The following is a 17,657-nucleotide window of genomic DNA, read 5'->3' as shown; positions in this document are numbered from 1 at the left end:
AGGGCTTAAAAAAGCAACAAAAAGCAAAACATCTCACAGCCAATGAAATTAACACTATTCACTAGTGGCATCTTATATACAGGCAATGTTTGAATTTCCCTAATTGCCTCATAAATTTTTTCAGTTAGGAAACAATCAAGAGTCACCCACTGCATTTAGTTGATATGATTCTTAAATCTCTTTTAATCACTAAGTTATAAATGTAATCTGTAATCTGTTGAAGTGAAGGTCATTTAGCCTTCCAGAAAAATATCTTAACCTGATAAAGAGCATCTGCAACACCTGGAGCTAACATTATACTTAATGGTGAAAGGCTGAATGCTTTACACCTAAGATTGGGAACAAGGCAAGAATGTCTATTCTCACCACTCTTAGTACAGTACTCAAAGTCTACTTAATACAATATGATAAGAAAAGGAAATAAAAGCCATATAAATCAGAAAGGAAGAAATAAAACTATCCCTACTTGTAGATGATAGTACATAGAAAATCCCTAGAAATCTACAAAACATTTCCTAGAACAATAAAGAGTTTAGGAAGGTCACAGGATACAAAATAAACATACAAAAATCAACATTATTTCCATATACTATGGACATGTGGACACTGAAATTATATTTACAATACCATTTATAATTACTCAAAAAATACGTAGGTATAAATGTAACAAAATATATACGGGACTTATATTCTGAAAACTATAAAACACTAATGCAAGAAATTAAATAAGAGCTAAATAGGGAATTCCCTGGTGGTCCAGTGGTGAGGACTTGGCATTTTCACTGATGAGGATCTGGGTTCAATACCTGGTCAGAGAACTAAGATCCCATAAGCTGCATGGTGCAGACAAAAACAAAAACAAAAAAGAGCTAAACATATGGTAAGATATACTATATTCATGGATTGGAAGATTCAGCATAGTAAAGACCTAAATTGTCTCCAAGTTTACTCGGTTTACTGCAATATCTCAGCAAAATTTTTTTGTAGATATAAATAAGATTATTCTAAAATTTACATGGAAAAGCAAAGAAACTAGAATAGTTAAAGCAACTTCAAAAAAGGAGAATAAACTAGGAATAACTGACCTACCCAATATTAAAGCCTATATATAACTACAGTAATCAACACTGCGTGATGTGGGTGGAGGGACAGACAGAGATCAGCGGACAGAATACAACACCTAGAAACAGACTCTCAAATGTGCTCAACTGCTTTTTGACAAAGGTATAAAAATTGAATGAAAGAAGATAGCTTATTCAACAAATAATGCTGGGAAAACTGACTATCCACATGCAAAAAAATGAATCTTGACCAAATCCTACGTCAAATACAAAAATTAACTCAAAAGAGTCATGGAAATAAATGCATAATGCAAAACTATTCCAATTTTAGAAAAAACAAAGAAGAAAATCCACAAGGACAGGCAAAGAGTTCTTAGACTCAACAACAAAAGGAGAATCCATAGAAGGAAACACTGATGAAACCAGACCTCATCAAAATGAAAACTTCTGTTCTTCAAGAGACACAGTTAAGAGGATAAAAGACTAGGAGAAAACATTTGCAAACCACATATCCATCAAATGACTATGATCTAGAATATATAAAAACCACTCAAATCTTAGCAGCAAAAAACCAAACAATACAATTAGAAAATGGACAAAAGACACGAACAGACATTTCACCAAAAAAGATATACAGATGGCAAGAAAGCACATGCAAATATGTCCAATATCATTAGAACTTAGGAAGATGCAAACTAAAATCACACTGTATATCTCCATATGCCTATCGGAATGGCTAAAATAAAAGTAGTGACAACACAAAATGTTGGCAAGGATGCACAGAAACTGAGTCACTCATACGCTGCTGTGTTGCTGGTGGAATGTAAATTGGTACAGTGACTCTGGAAAACAATTTGGCTGTGTCTTCAAAAACTAAACATGCAACTACAACACAACCTAGTAACTGCACTCCTGGGCATTTATCACAGAGAAATGAAAACTTACTTTTACACAAAAACCTGTACACAAATGTTTATAACAATGTTACTTGTAATTGTCAGAAACTGGAGACAATCCAGATGTCCTTCAACAAGTGAATGGTTATATACCTATGGTACATGCATTTTACGAAAAACTACAGAGCAATCAAAAGGACTGAAATATTGATACAAGAAAATACTTGAATAAATTTCCAGAGAATTATGCTGAGTGGGGGGGGGGGGGGGTGGGGTGGACGGGGACGGACAATCCTAAAAGGTTACATGCTATATGACTCCATTTAAATAACATTCCTGAAATAACAAAATTATAGAAATGGTCTAGTGGTTACAAAGGGTTAAGAACAAGGGGAGATGAGGAACAGGGACAAGGAACAAGAGTAAAGTGGGAGTGCCTAAAAATGGGTAACAGGAAGGATCCTTACGGTGACAGAAGGAATTCTTCCATATCTTCACTGTATCAACATCAATATCTTGCCTGCAATCTTGTACTACAGCTTTGAAACTGGGTAAAGGACTAATTGGATCTCTCTGTACTACTTCTTATGTGAATCTACAATTATCTCAAAATGAAAACTTTTTTTAAAAAAAGAAAAGTTCCCTCTAAAGTAAAAAGTCAAATTGGTATCATTACCCCAAACCTGATCTCCTAGTACCACTATCTCAGTGAATGATATCATTGTCCATCCCTGAACGAGTCACAAATCAAACAGGCATCCTTGACAACTCATCTCCTTTATCTTCCATATCTAATCCATCTTTAAGTCCTGTTGCATTTATTTCCTAAATATCTCTGAAACTGGTTCTCTTCTTTCTGTCTCCATCACCACTAACCTAGCCAAGTCATTCACACATTCATTAACTGGAAGCCGACTCTGACCAGGCACTATTTTAGGTATTAGGGAAATGGGTGTAAATGAAACAGACAACCCTGCAAGGGAGTTTATAATTCAGAGGAAGAGCAGATTATAAATAAATATGTACTATTTTGCAGTGATAAGTACTCTGAGAGCAAATAACACATGGTGAGGGGATAAAGAATGTAGAAGAATGCTAGAGAGGGTGTGGAGAAAAGGGAAACCTCCTACACTGTTGGTGGGAATGTAAACTGGTGCAGCCAAAATGGAAAACAGTATGGAGGTTCCCCCACAAAAAATAAAAACAGAGTTGCCATATGATCCAGCAACTCGACTCCTGGGCATATATCCAGGAAAAAAAACTATAATTCAATATGATACAGGCACTGCTAGTGCCCACTCTCACCACCACTATTCAAAATAGTTTTGGAACTCCTACCCATGGCAATTAGAGAAGAAAAAGAAACAAAAGGAATCCAAATTGAAAAAGAAGAAGTAAAACTGTCACTGTTTGCAGATGACATGATACTATACACAGAAAATCCCAAAAGGTTCCACCAGAAAACTACTAGAGCTAATCAATGCAAAATTACAGGATACAAAATTAATACAGAGAAATCTCTTGTATTCCTATACACTAATGATGAAAGATCAGAAAGGGAAATTAAGGAAACAATTCCATTTGCCATTGCGACAAAAAGAATGAAATATCTAGGAATAAACCTAGCTAACGAGGCAGAAGACCTATATGCAGCAAACTATAAGATACTGATGAAAGAAATCAAAGATGATACAAACAGATGGAGAGATACACCATGTTCTTGGACTGGAAGAATCAATACTGTCAAAACGACTATACTACTCAAGGCAATCCACAGATTCAATGCAATACCTATCAAGTTACCAATGGCATTTTTCACAGAACTAGAACAAGAAATTTTACAATTTGTATGGAAACACAAAAGACTCCAAACAGCCAAAGCAGTCTTGAGAAAGAAAAATGAAGCTGGAACAATCAGGCTCCCTGACTTCAGACTATACTACAAAGCTACAGTAATCAAGATAGTATGGTACTGGCACAAAAACAGAAATGTAGATTAATGGAACAGGATAGAAAGTCCAGAGATAAACCCATGTACCTATGGTCACCTAATCTATGACATAGGATGCAAGAATATACAATGGAGAAAAGCAGCCTCTTCAATAAGTGGTGCTAGGAAAACTGGACAGCTACATGTAAAAGAATGAAATCAGAACACTTCTTAACACCATACACAAAAATAAACTCAAAATGGATTAAAGACCTAAATGTAAGGCCAGACACAGTAAAACTCTTATAGGAAAACATAGGCAGAACACTCTCTGACATAAATTGCAGCAGGATCTTTTTTGACCCATCACCTAGAGTAATGAAAATGAAAACAAAAATAAGCAAATGGGACCTAATTAAACTTAAAAGATTTGCACAGCAAAGGAAAAGACAACCTTAAGAATGGGAGAAAATATTTGCAAACAAAGCAGTGGACAAAGGATTAATCTCCCAAATATACAAACAGCTCATGCAGCTCAATATCAAAAAAACAACAACCCAATCAAAAAATGGGCAGAAGACCTAAATAGACATTTCTCCAAAGATGATATACAGATGGCAAAGAGGCACATGAAAAGATGCTCACATGACTAATTATTAGAGAAATGCAAATCAAAACTGCAGTGAGGTATCACCTCACAGTGGTCAGAATGGCCATCATCAAAAAATCTAGAACCAATAAATGCTGGAGAGGATATGGAGAAAAGGGAACCCTCCTGCACTGTTGGTGGGAATGTAAATTGATACAGCCACTGTGGAGAACAGTATGCAGGTTCCTTAAAAAACTAAAAGTAGAACTACCATATGACCCAGCAATCCCACTACTGGGCATAAGCCATAATTCAAAAAGTCACATGGATCCCAAAGTACACTGCAGCACTATTTACAATAGCCAGGACGAGAAAACAATCTAAATGTCCACTGACAGATGAATGGATAAAGATGATGTGGGGGAGGTGGTGTGTGTGTGTGTATATACATAATGGTATATTACTCAGCCTTAAAAAGGAATGAAATTGGGTCATTTGCAGAGATGTGGATGAACCTAGAGTCTGTCATACAGAGTGAAGTCAGAAAAAACAAATATCATATATTAATGCATATATGTGGAATCTAGAAAAATGGTACAGACTAACCTATTTGCAGGGCAGGAATAGAGACAGACATAGAAAACAGACGTGTAGACACGACAGGGAAGGGGAGGAAGGGATGACTTGGAAGATTAGGTTTGACATAAATACACTACCATGTGTAAAACAGACAGCTAGTGGGAACCTGCTATATAGCACAGGGAGCTCAGGTAGGTGTTCTGTGATGACCTAGATCGGTGTGATGGGGAGGGAGGTCCAAGAGGAAGAGAATGTATGTATACATATAGCTGAGTCATGTCACTGTACAGCAGAAACTAACACAACACTGTAAAGCAATTATACTCCAATAAAACAAACAAACAAAAAAAGAATGTGGAGGACAGAGTGCCATGTTCAGATGAGCTGTGTCTAATTGACAAAGTGCCATCTGAGCAGAAACCTGTGCAACTCAAGGAAATCAGTCATGTGGGCTCGTGGCTCAGGAAGAAGAATGGTCCAGGAGAGCAAAAAACAAGCGCAGAGGCACTGAGGTGGGAGTCAGTTTGGCCTGTCTGATGAACTACATAGAGGCAGGGTGATTAGAGCTGTTGAATGAAGGGCAGAGAGGAAGGAGGTGAAGGTGAAGTGGTAGCTGGGGCCAGATCACAAAGGCCTCTGAGGGCCACATGGGGGGGCTCTGTTGGATTGTGTTCTATGTGATAAATGCCACTAGAGGTTTTGAGTATGGAAGTGAGGTCTTTTTTTTTTTTTTATAAATTTATTTATTGGCTACGTTGGGTCTTTGTTGCTGCACACAGGCTTTCTCTAGTTGCAGCGAGTGGGGACTACTCTTCATTGTGGTGTGCAGGCTCCTCATTGTAGTGGCTTCTCTTGTTGAGGAGCATGGGCTCCAGGCACACGGGCTCAATAGTTGTGGCTCATGGGCTCTAGAGTGCAGGCTCAGTAGTTACGGCACACGGGCTTAGTTGTTCCATGGCATGTGGACTCTTCCCAGAGCAAGGCTCAAATCCATGTCCCCTGCATTGGCAAGCAGATTCTTAACCACTGCACCACCTAGGAAGTCCTGATCTACCTTTTAAATAGACCATTCTGGCAGCTACAAGGACAGTAGATGTTGGTGGCAGGAGAGGAGGGCAGGGGATGAGAACAAGGCTAACTCAAACATATTGCAGAGGACTATGGAGCATTTGGGCTCCACTTTCACCTTGTAAGAAATTCACTCTTCAAAATCACTGCATGCTATTCATTAGGGTGCTGCTATAACCCCTATAGCACCTTGCCGCAAATTAGAAAAATTTGCAGATGCAGCCTGAGCAAATCTCAATGAATGCAAGACAGCCCACAAGGGACCCCTCAGCGGACCATCCTGTCAGGTTCGGTCTACCCTGAATTCTTGCATTAATATAACAAAGGAAGAGAAAAAGACAAAGAAAGAAAAACACTTTCCCATTGGAGGTAATTGTTTACCTAGATCATCCCTGAATTTTTAAATTTTTGATTTCAAGAATATTTCACACTGGGTGTAAACCAAACTTATGAGATGTTCATGAGTTGATTTAATCACATTATTCATATTTTATGTATATGTATGTATATAAAGTACATAATAGGTACACACACACATATATTTCAGAAAAGTGATTAGACTTTGGACTCATTTCTTAAGCAAGAGACTCAGATGAATCTCTTTGAGCCATTTCCTCCCTTCTCTCAATATAAAACATACAGACGCAGGGATGGCACAGTTTGTTTTTCTTTTTTGTTTTGTTTTTCCTAGCTGTGAACAGTTTTGAAGTGAAAATAATATTTTAAAAGCACATTTGGGGGCTTCTCTGGTGGCACAGTGGTTAAGAATCCGCCTGCCACTGCAGGGGACATGGCTTTGAACCCTGGTCCTGGAAGATGCCACATGCCCATGTGCCACAACTACCGAAGCCTGTGCGCCTAGAGCCCGTGCTCTGCAACAAGAGAAGCCACCGCAATGAGAAGCCCACACACCACAACAAAGAGTAGCCCCCACTCCCTGCAACTAGAGAAAGCCTGTGCACAGCAACAAAGACCCAACACAGCCAATAAATAAATAAATTTATTAAAAAAAAAAAAAGCAAGCACATTTGGAGGCGATTAGAGGTTCTACAAGTCCTACCCTGGAAGCAGAAGCTTTTCCATCACTGGCTGTTCAAAGGGTTGGTTTCTGGTTCTGGTCTAGAGTTAAAAATTGAGGTACTTCCAAAAACATCCAGGTCCTTCACCTGAGCTCACAGGGAAGTGAGCTCCCCTTGGAAGGTAAACTGTTCTGAGGACACTTTAGTCCAGGCAGATGGGAGACTTGCCAAGGGTGCAGGAGGGACACAACCACATGCCAGCACTCCCAGGACACCTATTTGACTGTCACCGTTGACCAGAGAGGAGCTTCATCCCATCAAGAGAAATGCACATGCTTGTTGGCTCTGACGCCCTTACTTCCTCCAGACACCACTCAGGGACAGCTTCCCAAACCTGAGGACTCAGCATCACCGCTAGGTGGCCTTGGGGGTCTCTCTGGACAGCTTTGGACTCCAGTCACACTTTCTATTCAGTTTAACCCAACAACACTTCACTCAGGGAGGGGGACTCCTCATGGATCAGAGGCTGCCAAGGCGAAGGGAAAGGGAACAATTCTTCCTTCTCTTCCTCTGATCTTTCACGCCAGACTCATCCCACACCTGACAGTGGGACTGATGCCCCTCCTAACGCTCCACTGGTTCCCTGCTGCCTGTGTTCTTTGTTTACTTTGTGGTGGTCTCCAGCAGTTTCCACAAAATTAGAATATTTCTCCTAAATGACAGTTAAAAGATACAGAGAGGCAAGTGTGGTTCTCACTTCAAAAATACAGGCAAGAAAGCGCTCTCCCGAAGGTGTGGGGGCTTTAGGGATCGAGACAGCCTGTCCCACAGCCCTTCTGCTGGGCCCACATCATGAGGGGTCATCACTGACTCATCTGGGCCCAACAGCAACCTCATACAAGTCCTACTACATCTATGCCAAGCAGCTCCACACTGGTTGCAGGCTGATCCTTGCAGAATATAAGCCTGAGCCTGTGGCCAGGGTGCTTCAACTCCTCAGAGGCTGTGCCTGGCTCTAAGGCATAAACCAGGTCCTGTGACAGGGCTCCTGGCTCAGCTGGATCTGCTCCCTGCCCCTCTCTCCCTGTTCCCATCTCCACATGCCGGCTTCCTTTCTCTGAACTCTCACACATGGCCTTCCTGTGCCTGAATGCTTCTCACATCCCGGGATCCTGCCCTTCCTCTGGGAAGCCCTGCCCACACCACCCGTCCTGTTCCACGTTCTCACAGCACCTGCGGCTCTTCCCTTGAGGTCCTCACCAGAGTCTGTCATTCCACACCCCTGTGTGTGCTTAGTCCTGCCCTTCACTGACCTCCGTCAGGGAAGGACCTGCATCCCTTTGTCCAAGGTTGCACCGCTGTTCATCACGGGACAGGAAAAGTAGTGGGTGAGGATTTGAACCCACTCCCCTAGAGCCCGGGCCTTCCCAATTCAACAGCTCTCAGTCCCCAACTTCCATGACAGCTGCCTCTGCCATTTCTCTCCTCTGGTGACTTCTTCTTAGGCTCAGCCACAGATTCTTCCTTCTTAACCCGCCTCATAAACACTGAGGTTTCCTGGGACTCTGTCCTCTCCTCCATTCCCTCGCCTGCTCAGCTCAAGGTTTCAAATGCCACCTTTCCACTGACGGCTCCCTGACCTCCCTGTTGAGTTCCAACCCTGTATACCTTCTACGGCTGTCCACTGGCAACCTCTACGCATATTTCACTCACATCTCAAATGAGACCCAACCCACACTGAACCTGTCCTACATCCTTAACAAAGAGGCCTCTCCTCTTCCCTCCTGAACCCACTGCACAAGTCTTCCTCTAGGTAACGTCTTGCCTACATCATGCAATAATCTCTAGAAGGTTCCCACCTCTAGTTTTTCCTCACTTCAAATCTAAGCCCCACAATGGTTCCAAAGTGACCACCCTTATTTATTAAATTCAAATTACACAGTAAGGACTTGATGAATATATTCTCTGTGAAAAATTTTAATAACGTTACAGTAAATAAAGCCCCCTTTCATCAATGCCCATTCTTGATCCAATCCAAATGTAACTAGTTACCAGCTTAGGTGTCCCCTGACCTCTCTCGGCACTTAAGCGCATATTATGCATATAGACAAACATGCACGTAATTTTCTTTACACACAAATGGTGACATGTCATAATCATGCTCCGTAACTTGCTTCATGTGCCTTGGAGCTCGGCCCACACCAGTGCTCCTTCTCTCTGACTGTGGTGCTGTGTGCTAGCATAGAGATCCACCTCAGCTTCTTTAGCTATAACTTTACTGAAGGACATTTAAAGTGTTTCAGATTCAGACCAATTTTTCTAAAATATCAAGGACCATATAATTCTTCTGCTTAAAATCCTTGCATAATTTCAATCATCCATGGACAGTTCCCATCTCTAAGAACTGTATCAATGTACTTCACAGTATGACCCCACCTAGCTTTCTAATCTATTTCCTTCCTCATCTCTTTCTTTTCCCATAATGGCGGGCTTCAGTTAGAATGAATCAGCTGCAGTTTCTTAAATACACTGTTTGCCGAATGAATACATGAAAATGTAGCCCTCCTCTGAAAGAACAGGAAAGAATAAGAAAAAGACCCTGAGAGATTCACCTAAGGAGTGATTATCAGAGAAGAAGAGGAAGCTTGTTATTTAGTCCCTTCTTCACCACTTCTTGAGGACTGAGAACCTGGAGAAACTTCCCTGACCAACATCTCCAAGTTGCACATTCACTTACTTACTAGACTGTTGCCTACAGAGATTCCCCACCCACTCACCTAGAGAGGAGCCACCAGGGCTTTCTTTCTCTATCTTCCAGGGATCTTTCCCTTGCTGCAACAGGGAGATCACTTTGGGTTTGGAAAATGGGAGTCCTGCTCATAGGAAAGAAAGCAAAAAGCAAAAAAATAAAAACAACAACAAACTTGGTTTTGACACAGAGAGGTATCTGAGATCCCAGTGGAAACTTAGAGGATGATACAAAGAGCTTCTCGGAGTGCTCAAGTTGTGCCCCCATGATGTGAGGGGGTGTGTTAGGGAAAAAGCAAGGGACTTGTAGAACATAACAATGTAATAATTAGTTGCATGTTAGGGAAATACAATAAACATGCAGCCTTGAAGTAGGGTACCACTAGCTTTCTATAGAAGAGGAAATATGTGAGATGTACAGGCTAAATATTTATAGGGACTTCCCTTGTGGTCCAGTGGTTAAGACTTCACCTTCCAATGCAGGGGGTGCAGGTTTGATCCTTGGTTGGGGAGCTAAGATCCCACATGCCTCACAGCCAAAAAACCAAAAAACAGAGCAATACTGTAACAAATTCAATAAAGACTTTAAAAATGGTCCACATCAAAAATATCTTTATATATATATACATATACATATACACACATATATATAAAAAAACAGGTATCTATGGAGAGGATTATATACCACGTAGCTTGTTTAAAATGAGAAAACAGTATCTGGCTCCTTTTCTTTTTTATAAATTTATTTATTTAATTTATTTATTGGCTGTGTTGGGTCTTCATTGCTGCACACGGGCTTTCTCTAGTTGCGGCGAGCGCGGGCTCCTCACTGTGGTGATTTCTCTTGTTGCGGAGCACAGGCTCTAGGCTTGTGGGCTTCAACAGTTGTGGCACATGGGCTCAATAGTTGTGGCTCACAGGCTCTAGAGTACAGGCTCAATAGTAGTGGCGCACAGGTTTAGTTGCTCTGCGGCATGTGGGATCTTCCCGGAGCAGGGCTTGAACCTGTGTCCCCTGCATTGGCAGGCGGATTCTTAACCACTGCACCACCAGGGAAATCCCTCTGGTTCCATTTCAAATATGGATAATACAGTGTTCATCTGGATGGAAAAGAGACTTGGGAAAGGCAAGTGGTGGGTCAAAGAAGAGGGCTGAAGGATGCTCTCTGCTTAGAGATGAGCAAACACATCACAGAACAATCTCAGTGGGAAATGCCTGAGTTATGAGGGAATTTCTAATGTACGGCTCTGTAGAGTGTCCCATCCATGGGGCAATTCCATGCCTATGAGGGGGAAAAAGTTTTCACATTCATTTGTGGGGATCCAATTTGTACACTGCTAAGGCAAAACTCAGCTAAAGTTTTGATGATCTATAGCTTTTATCCAGGGAATCAGGTGCTGAGTTATCCCAACTTCTGAACAGGGGAAATTTCCTTACCCAATGAGACTAAGTTGCTATAGTTCTCCAGCATCACATCTTGGTACAAGTTTCTCTGAGAAGGAGCCAGCTTTCTCCACTCATCCCGCGTAAAGAGCACAGCCACATCTTCGAACGTCACTGACACCTGCAGAGAAAAGCCATCCCAGCTCACCCAGGACCACCCATCACACAGGGTGAAGAAGGCAGCAGTGGGAAGTAGACAGGCTACCATGAAATGCTTCTATATTATTCTAGGTTCTGAAGGTTTCAAGTCACTTGTTTAATGAACAATTGACCTGTGACAAATATATATTGAGTAGCATGAAAAATGAACCAGGCCCTGTGTTAACCACACAGACGTGTGGAGGTATTAAGCCCATTAGTGGGAATGTTAATTTGAATAATCTTTCTAACGGCAATTTGATAATACATATTAAAAGCTTTAAAATGTGCATACCCTTTAACTCTCCAATTACTACATTTGTTTGATAATGAACAGTGCAAAACAATGCACACACAGGACATTTATTACGGTGTTAGTAACAGCACAGAAAGGAAACAACTTAAATAATCACTGACAGAGCCTAGGTTAAGTAATTTAAGGCACTATCTGTGTGCTCTCTGAAAGCCTGAGGACAGTAATAATGGAAATTAAAATACCTATCATTTATTGAATGCTTTCTTCAGGCCAAGTACTATTCTTAGAACTTTACACTAATCTTTAGTGTCAATCTTTATTTTATCTTCACAACAACCCTGGGAAGAAGGTACTATTATTGTCCTCATTTTACACAAGAGAAGTCACAGAGAGGAAAAGAAATTTATCTAAAATGATATAGCTGGTCAGTGGTAGTGCTGGGATTCCAATCCCAGGTGGATGTCTAAGGCTCCATTCTTAACCACTCTGCAAAACTACCTCTCAAAACCTACCAAATAGTTAATAAATGAAATAATCCATACAATGTACTTAAAACCATACCTGGCTCATGTTAATGATATCTATTATCATATCAATACAAAGTACTATGCAATCAAAAAAATTTTTTAATGCTTTACAAAAAATTGCTTTACACTGTTGTGCCAGTTTCTGCTGTACAACAAAGTGAATCAGCTGTATTTATACATATATCCCCATATCCCCTCCCTCTTGAGCCTCCATCTCACCCTCCCTAACCCCCCTAAGTCATCACCAAGCATCAAGTTGATCTCCCTGTGCTATGCCATAGCTTCCCACTAGCTATCAATTTTACATTTGGTAGTGTATATACATCAGTGCAACTCTCTCACTTCATCCCAGCTTCCCCTTTCCTCTGTGTCCTCAAGTCCATTCTCTACGTCTGCATCTTTATTCTTGCCCTGCCACTAGGTTCACCGGTACTGTTTTTTTAGATTCTATATACATGCGTTAGCATACGGTATTTGTTTTTCTCTTTCTGGCTTACTTCACTCTGTAGGACAGTCTCTAGGTCCATCCACCTCACCACAAATAACCCAATTTCATTCCTTTTTATGGCTGAGTAATATTCCATTGTATATATGTGCCACATCTTCTTTATCCATTCATCTACTGAGGGACATTTAGGCTGCTTTCATGTCCTGACTACTGTAAATACTGCTGCAATGAACACTGCTGTACATGTTTCTTTTTGGATTATGGTTTTCTCTGGATATATGCCCAGGAGTGGGATTGCTCGGTTATACAGTAGTTCTATTTTTAGCTTTTTAAGGAACCTCCATACTGTTTTCCATAGTGGCTGTACTAACTTACATTCCCACCAACAGTGCAGGAGGGTTCCCTTTTCTCCACACCCTCTCCAACATTTATTGTTTCTAGATTTTTTGATGATGGCTATTCTGACCAGTGTGAGGCGATACCTCATTGTGGCTTTGACTTGCATGTCTCTAAGGATGAGTGATGTTGAGCATCTTTTCATGTGTTTGTCGGCCACCTGCATGTCTTCTTTGGGGAAATGTCTATTTAGGTCTTCCGGCCATTTCTGGGTTGGGTTATTTGCTTTTTTGATATTAAGCTTCATGAGCTGCTTATATATCTTGGAGATTAATCCTTTGTCAGTTGCCTTCTTGGCAAATATTTTCTCCCATTCTGATGGTTGTCTTTTTGTCTTTTTTATGGTTTCTTTTGCTGTGCAAAAGCTTTTAAGTTTCATTAGGTCTCATTTGTTTATTTTTGTTTTTATTTCCATTACTCTAGAAGGTGGGTCAAAAAGGCAATCATTAAAATTGATGGTGTATGCCAATATTGTCGACTTAAAAAGATGCATTCATGATAATGTTAAGTACAAAAAGCAAGGTATATATCAGTATGTATACTCTGTTCCCATTTGTGAAAAAAAATTATGTATGTACATAGAAAATGATGCTGAGAGATGCATAACAAATGGCTGACAGCGATTATCTCCAGATGGTGGGGTTAAGGGTCGCTTTACTTTTTTTTTGCACACATGGAAAAAATATATACACAAATATACATACATATACACATCCATGCACATATGTACATATATAAGCACATATAGCTATACACATACATACGTGTGTGTACATTTTATTCTCTATAAAGTTTTTTGCCATGATCATGCAGTATTTTTATGGTAAGAAAAAGCATTAAATTATTAGCAAATTGGGAGGAATACAAGAAATGATCTCTGCTCTCAAAGAATTTGCAATCTAACTAGCAGACAAGAAAAGTACATGAATCTGAACAATAAAAGGAAATGTATAGGTGGATAGGACCATACACCATCTCTGTTATTCCTCATTTTAGAGTCGAGGAACACAAGATCCAGGGCAGTCAAGATTCCAGGTCACATACTTAAATCAATAGCAGAGACAGGGCAATAACTAAAGCTTTCTTTTAACACAGCACTTGGTATATAATCTCTCTGATCTTAAACATCCTGTCACTGAATTTTATACATAAGTCCATGCAGCAGGTGAGGTTAGGGAGAAATGTCACATAGGACTCACATGCAGGGACAGAGAAGATTCTGGGCAAGAGAGCAGCTTGGCTCTGTTGGAATGGAATGGGAAAGCCTTAGAAAAAAGCAGCCCAGATATGCCAAGGCAGGTCCTTGACATAGCCTCAGAAGATCAACCACCACCACATTTCGTGGGTCCAAATGATATACAACATCACACTGCAGAGAGCTCTGGTAACACAGGGGCTGGGCCTGCCCTGTGTTCTTAGAGATGTACCAGAGGAATGGCTGGACAATAACCAGCATGAACTTACAGGCCAGACATACCTGGGTTTGATTTCAGGTCACTTGACTTCTTTGAGCCTCAGTTTCCTCATGTGTAAAATGGGGGTAATAACTGCTGCGCTGTTATGAGAGTGAGAACAAAGGTAAAGCCCTCGGGATATTTCCCTGCCAACATTAACTACTATTGTTAGAGGAGGATGAGTAAAGAAATGAACAGTATTTTCTGGGTCCTAAAAACACTGTACAGTAATTTCTGTCTATCACAGAAACAGTGTCATGTACTAGAATAATATTGTTCAGCTACCAAAACCACCACATGCTGAACATCTACAGTGTGCCCTGCCCTGACTGAAACTTTCCATGTTGTAATCCACGGACTCCTCTCATCTACCCTATGAGGTAGGCATGGTTGTTATTCCCATTCTACGGGTGAGGAAACTGAGGCACAGAGAGATGCAGTTGCCTAAGGTTCATAAATGGCAACAGAGGATATGGGTTCAAACTTGGCTGTCTGGCTTGAGAGCCCCACGTCTAACTGTACACCCTGTACACCTTGCTTCTCCACTACTGATATCCCACAAAACCCTCCCTGCCACTTCCTAAGGAGTCTTCTCTCTGCTCTTGAGGGAAAGAGACCTCTTCATCTGTGTCCCCTCTAACATGGCTGTCCTTTGTTCACACACTGGCTCACCTGGAAGGGGTCCCACCCTCAATCCCCACAGAACAAAGATAAAAATGGCAGGTCAAGATCAGTTTTTAAGAGCGTGATAGAAGCAAGGCACATGATTCAGAAAGAGAGAGAAAAAACTAAAAACTACAGACTGGGAAACCCCTGGGAAAGGTATCATGAAGATTCTCAGGGGTGGAAAGAAAAACAAAAGCATTTTGGCCAAGGGTAGGGAGGGGGACATGAGTGAGCAAAGGAGGCAGGCCAGACAGGAACCCTGCCAAGTGTGCATGTTTGTTTGTTCTGACCCCAAGTGGTATAAGACATGTGGCATCTTACCTGTCAAATCAGTAATCACATAGTTAGTTGAGATTAATGAATAAAAGAATGTCTATTAGGGAAAGAAAAGAGAAATACTAGACATGGACTGGGGGGTTGGAGACAAGCATTCCCTATGCAATCCACCATCCACCAGAGTGGACCACCTCCTCAAAGGGAAAAGGACTTCTGCTCCAAATCCTGGCGAGGACTGTACTGGGGACAGAACTTCAGTTTGAGAGTAAGAAAACAAACCGATTTGTCCATAAGACTTGAGATGGCAATGAACTCACCTGAGACCCTGCTTCTCTCTGTTCAGCAGCCATGTCCTCCTTCTGGGCAGTTCCCCCTGAGGACGGGTGAAGTCTCCAGAAGCCAGATCTGAGAGAAGAAAAAGGGAGCCAGGAGGAAGCCCCTTCTGCTTTCCAGCCTCCAGAATCAGCAGCTCTGAAACCTTTACACCACCTGAGAATGATGCCACATGCCCTCAGGAAGGAAGTCAGGAAGAGCAAGAGGTAGACAGGACCACAAAGAAAGGCTAGGTCATCCTGTCCAGGGCCAGCTCTTTCCCTGGCTCAGAGGAAAAGGTCCTAGGACTCTATCAGCAATAGCAGCAACTGCCTGAGCCTCACCGCGTGCCAGGCACGACCTATCAATACATCATTAAGTCCCACAGCACAGCTGGCGCTGTCAGCACCCCATTTTATAGATCAGGAAACTGAGAGCAGAGCGGGGGCAACATGCCCCAGTCCACACAGCCAGGGAGGGCGGCACCAGGATTCCAAACACGGAGGGCTCCAAGAGCACCTGCTCTAACCTCCCTGCGTGCAAGTGACAACTTTTCTCCACCTCAAGCCTTCCCACCCAATTCCTCCCTCTCCAGTCAATGAAACAATTTCCAGACTGTTAGAGATAGCTACTTCGGAAAGGGAAAATATCGGCTCTCTTACGGCGGGGAGGGGGCTCCCATCTTGAGGAACGGGGCACAGACAACCAAAGCCCTGGGTTCCAGTCCTGGCTGTACCACTGGGGGAAGCCAGCGACTCACTTCTCACGCAAAACAAGCCTGTCACTCGGGAAGGCAGTGACGTTGGTAAGAGGAGAAAATATTTTCCTCACGGTGCCACCGGCCCGGAGCACATTCAAATGCCGGCAGGGGCTGGGCAGGTAAAGCGCGGGGAATGGGTCGGGAGGGAGCAGGAGGGTGGCTGGGTCCGGCCAGTGGGGACGAAGTGCCCGACCTGCCGCGTTCAGAGGCACGTCTGTGGAGCGGCTGGTGGCGGTGGGCAGCCGGTGTCGGCCCTCGGCCCGCCGGCGCCCACAAAGGCCATGCTCGCGCCTCTTGGGCCTGTGCCCCGTGCCCCGCCGCCGAATCCTCCAGGCCCGGTCCTCCCTCCCGCATCCTGCCGACCCTCCGCCGCTCACCTCGCCCAGGCCTCGGGGGTTGCGCGTGCCGCAGGCGGGACGCTCCCGAACTGCCACGGCCGGACAGTAGCTTCGCGTCGGGACTCGCCAGGGGTGCTGCTTGGGCAGACCTCAGACCGGGAGACGGCTCCCACCAGCGGCAACACTTCCGGCGCCCCAAGCGGGTCCGGGAGGGGCGGGCAGGGACGGTCGCTAACCCCTCTGGGAAATGTAGTCCACGCGAGAACCCAAGGATTCTGGGAAGTGTAGTTCTCCGCGCTTGTCTGCGACTAGAGGCCCGGCTGACTCATTCTGGGCGTTCGTGGTCGCGCTGCGTGAGTTGCCGGCTCCTGGGTTCCCTGTTCTCCCAGGAGGAAACGGAGGTTCGTCGAGGGCAGTGCCTTGTAGCTCTGCATCTGCGTAAATGATAGTAAGGCGAGTAGACAACCGCCAAAAGCAAACCTGGTGATTAAAAGAAAGAAAATATAAAAGAAGCAAAAGTTTTGCAAAAGAAGCAAAACTGTCATTCACATGTTACAGGATGTTACATAGAAAATCCCAGTCTTTTCCCCTTCAGTCTTTCAGCAAGTATATTGAGCACCTGCTATGCGCCAAGCCCTATTATAAAGGATTTGAAATACCTCAGGGAGCAAAACAGATCATTTCTCTGAAGAAATTTTTTTTTGGTGGGGGGAGGGGAGGAGGAAGCTAGCAGACAATGAGCCATGAACGTAA

General features: G+C 42.8%; 1 protein-coding gene across 7 annotated transcripts in view; it reads right to left on the bottom strand.

Moving 5' to 3' along the window:
- LOC130836653 (zinc finger protein 354B) overlaps positions 1-17,102 on the bottom strand; it is a 41,504-nt gene extending 24,402 nt beyond the window's left edge. Inside the window, exons 1-5 of one of the 7 annotated variants that reach the window (XM_057709031.1) lie at positions 16,944-17,102; positions 15,812-15,983; positions 14,576-14,653; positions 11,328-11,454; positions 9,920-10,015 (exon numbers count right to left, since the gene is read on the bottom strand). In XM_057709031.1, the coding sequence (XP_057565014.1) occupies positions 9,920-10,015; positions 11,328-11,361 (130 nt within the window). In that variant the 5' untranslated portion in view covers positions 11,362-11,454; positions 14,576-14,653; positions 15,812-15,983; positions 16,944-17,102. The remainder of the gene's footprint in view (positions 1-9,919; positions 10,016-11,327; positions 11,455-14,575; positions 14,654-15,811; positions 15,984-16,943) is intronic. The other 6 variants (XM_057709032.1, XM_057709030.1, XM_057709029.1 and 3 more) reach the window with 6 other exon arrangements.
- Between the last annotated feature and the right edge of the window lie 555 nt (positions 17,103-17,657).

This window comes from Hippopotamus amphibius, chromosome 15, assembly GCF_030028045.1.
Source record: "Hippopotamus amphibius kiboko isolate mHipAmp2 chromosome 15, mHipAmp2.hap2, whole genome shotgun sequence".
Classification (NCBI taxonomy): Eukaryota; Metazoa; Chordata; class Mammalia; order Artiodactyla; family Hippopotamidae; genus Hippopotamus; species Hippopotamus amphibius.
This window is presented reverse-complemented; position numbering and strand designations above follow the sequence as displayed.